General features: G+C 58.6%; 1 protein-coding gene across 1 annotated transcript in view; it reads right to left on the bottom strand.

The window, feature by feature from the left end:
• The window catches only part of PHOX2B (paired like homeobox 2b), a 3,002-nt gene extending 1,346 nt beyond the window's left edge, over positions 1 to 1,656 (bottom strand). The window contains exons 1-3 of the mRNA XM_021395504.1: positions 1,416 to 1,656; positions 403 to 590; positions 8 to 230 (exon numbers count right to left, since the gene is read on the bottom strand). Coding sequence (XP_021251179.1) covers positions 8 to 230; positions 403 to 590; positions 1,416 to 1,656 — 652 coding nt within the window. The remainder of the gene's footprint in view (positions 1 to 7; positions 231 to 402; positions 591 to 1,415) is intronic.

The following is a 3,044-nucleotide window of genomic DNA, read 5'->3' as shown; positions in this document are numbered from 1 at the left end:
TGCCCGCCCGCGGGGCTGGGCCCGCCGCCTCCGCCGCAGCTGGGCGCGGGGTTGGGGTTGGGCCCGGGGCCGCCGGTGCTGTCGGGGTCGGTGCTCTTGGCCTCCTTGCTCTCGTCGTCGCGGGAGGCGTCCGACTTCTTGCCGGCCGCTCCGTTCTTTGCGGCCGCCGCCGCAGCCGCCGCCGCCCGCTCCTGCTTTCGGAACTTGGCGCGGCGGTTCTGGAACCACACCTGCGGGCGGGCGGAGGCGGCGGGTGGCGAGGTGAGCCGGGGCCGCCCCACGGCCAGCCGACCCCACGGGCAGCGCCCCGCAGCCCCCGACCCCTCCGCCGCCCGCGGCCGCCCCGACGCCGCTGCCCGCTGCCCGGCCCGCCCGCGCCTCCCGCCCCGTGGCCGCCCGTACCTGCACTCGGGCCTCGGTGAGGTCGATCTTGAGCGCCAGCTCCTCCCGGGTGTAAATGTCGGGGTAGTGCGTCTCCGCGAACACCCGCTCCAGTTCCTTGAGCTGCGCGCTGGTGAACGTGGTGCGGATCCGCCGCTGTTTCCGCTTCTCGTTCAAACCGCCGTGGTCGGTGAAGAGTTTGTAAGGAACTGAAGAAGGAAAAGAGGGAAGAAGGAGGAGGAGAAGAAGCCGTGAATCACTCGTGGCTCCGCTGGTCCGGAATGACGGGTGGCGGCTTCAAGAAGCGTCCTCGGAGCGCTCGCAGCGCAGAGCAGTGCGGCGGCCGTCCGGGCAGAGACCGCGCAGGGGGGAACGCGGGGACGGACGGACGGACGGACGGAGGGACGGATGGAGGGAGGGAGCGGAGCGCCAAACGCGCCGGGGGCCGGGGCGAGGTGCGCTCCCGGGGCTGCACCCAGGGAGAGGGGAAAACGCTGGAAAGTGCCGGCGAGCGTCGGAGAGACATCGGGCTGACCGCCGGCTCCGCTCAGTAATGACATTACCGAACCGCTCCGGTATTTGGTTGCGTTTCCGCTGTCCCAGCGGCTGAGCCCGGCCGGAGAGGTTTCGGTAAAAATGCTGTAAAAAGAATGGGCAGCGAGCAGCGGGGCTGCGCGGCCGCCGCTGGGCTGGGTCTCCTTTTTTTTTAAGACAGTGTCAGTAATGAGCTTTACTCTTTGGTTATTTAATTATTTTCTAAGCTTTACGTCTCATCGCAAAGTAAATAAATTATGCCTATCATTTTGGCAGCTTAAGATAATTTTGTTGGCGGTTCGGGTGTGACTAGGATAGTGTAACCCTGTAAGTGAATTACCCCTCCCTGCAATCGCTTCTAACGTGATAAATTCTTTCATTTGTGTAAGCAAATTTCGTTTGGTAAATACTAAACACATTTCCATTTTCAAATGCAATCAAGGCTTCCTATATACCAGCGGCGAGGCGGCTGCCGGGGTAAGAAAGCCGGAGGTCCTTACCTGCTGCGTAGGGGCTGCTCTGGTGGTCCCTGAGCGAGCCGAGGCTGCAGGATCCTGGAGTGAGGGACGGGCAGCCTGAGGTGGCCCCGAAAGTGGTCCTTATGGGGTTATACTGGAAGCCACTGGCTTGGCTGCAGGAACTGAAGTCAGCATACGCTGAAGCCAGGCTCGAGGTGTCCATCCCGGCCATACAGGACTCGTAGGCGGAGGAATTGAGGTAAGAATATTCCATTTTATACATTGAAAAGGCTCTGGATGGCTCAGCCAAGTGGAAGAAATGAGACCGGAGCTGGCTATGTGGAGAAGGTGCCTGTGGTGGGGAGATGTGCACAGCTCAACGCCCGCTTCGAGAGTGGCCTCCCTGCTACCAGCAGAGCCTAGTTTTATGAAAAAGCCTCCTATGAGATGCCTTGCCTGAGGTCTCTAGAGCATATAGTCCTCATAATAAACTTGGCTCTTTCCACTTGGACAATAGCAAAGCGGTTGGTCTTATTGCTGGCGCTTTTTACATGACAATAACTCATCAGTCTATTGGGCTGGCACTGGGGGACCGAGCTGTCCAACCTCCCTATCGCTGATTCCTGCATCTCTAATTAGAATTTAATACCGCACCATTACGCACCGAGCCCCTCGATCCTCCCTTCTAACCAGCTCCCTGCCCTTTAATTCAATCACACTACTTGGAAATAATGAAAGTTGGGTGACGATTCTCCCTGATCCAATTTGCCCGTGCTTTTAAGCCTTTTTAACTGATCATATACCTTAGGCATAAATTGAGACAGTGTGGTTCCCCGCCGCCCCCCTCCCGCGGGGGATTTTTTTTTTTTTTTTATTGTGTGTGCGCTCTCGGTTCGGGAGACAAACCTTGATGTCATCGAGAAACCTGTTTTGTAAGAGCGTTACACGCTCAATTTAACAACAACTCTACCCCCCGAAGTGCATGAAATGCTATAAAGGAGCGGGACATTAGCAGGCGCGGGCACCCTGTAAAATAGAGCAAGTGGGCAGTGGGCTGCTTTTTTTTTTTTTCCCCCCTATTTTTTTTTTTATCTTTTTTTCCTTAATGCGGTTCGGAACTGCTTCCTTACACCCACCTGTCTGGGGGTGAACTGCGCTTCTGCCCCGGGGCTGCGCTCTGCCGTGTTGCCGTGCGCCCTCCCGCTGGGTCTCTGCACCGCATTGTGGTTGCGGGATTTTTAGCGCAGGGCAGAGACCAGAGCCGCTCACCGGACTGCACGTAGGTGCGTTCGTTGGGCTCGGAGCCGCGGGTTTCGTTTGTTCGCCCACACGGAGGGCTTTATTAAATTGTCGTTATTGATATTGATCGTTATTAGCGTTTATATTGGGATGGCAACGGCGATCCGCGCAGGGTCTGTGTGCGCGTCGCACCTCATCCCGGTTTGCGCCCATTTTTCCCTCCTGCGGCAGAGAGGAGGAGAAGAAGAGCCGCAAACCAAGCAGTGCGCTGGGACGGGGCTCCGAGCCCGAGCGACACACGCACGCCCGCGAGGGACCGCCACCCGCAGGCACCGCCCAGGCACCGCGCAGGCACCGCGCAGGATGCGCGCAGCGGACGGTGCCAGCGCTGCCATTGCCGGGTCGTTAGCTGGATTTCATTAAATCCTTCCT

This window comes from Numida meleagris, chromosome 4, assembly GCF_002078875.1.
Source record: "Numida meleagris isolate 19003 breed g44 Domestic line chromosome 4, NumMel1.0, whole genome shotgun sequence".
In the NCBI taxonomy this organism is placed as follows: Eukaryota; Metazoa; Chordata; class Aves; order Galliformes; family Numididae; genus Numida; species Numida meleagris.
The sequence above is the reverse complement of the archived record's forward strand: the minus strand, read 5'-3'. Positions and strand labels throughout refer to the sequence as shown.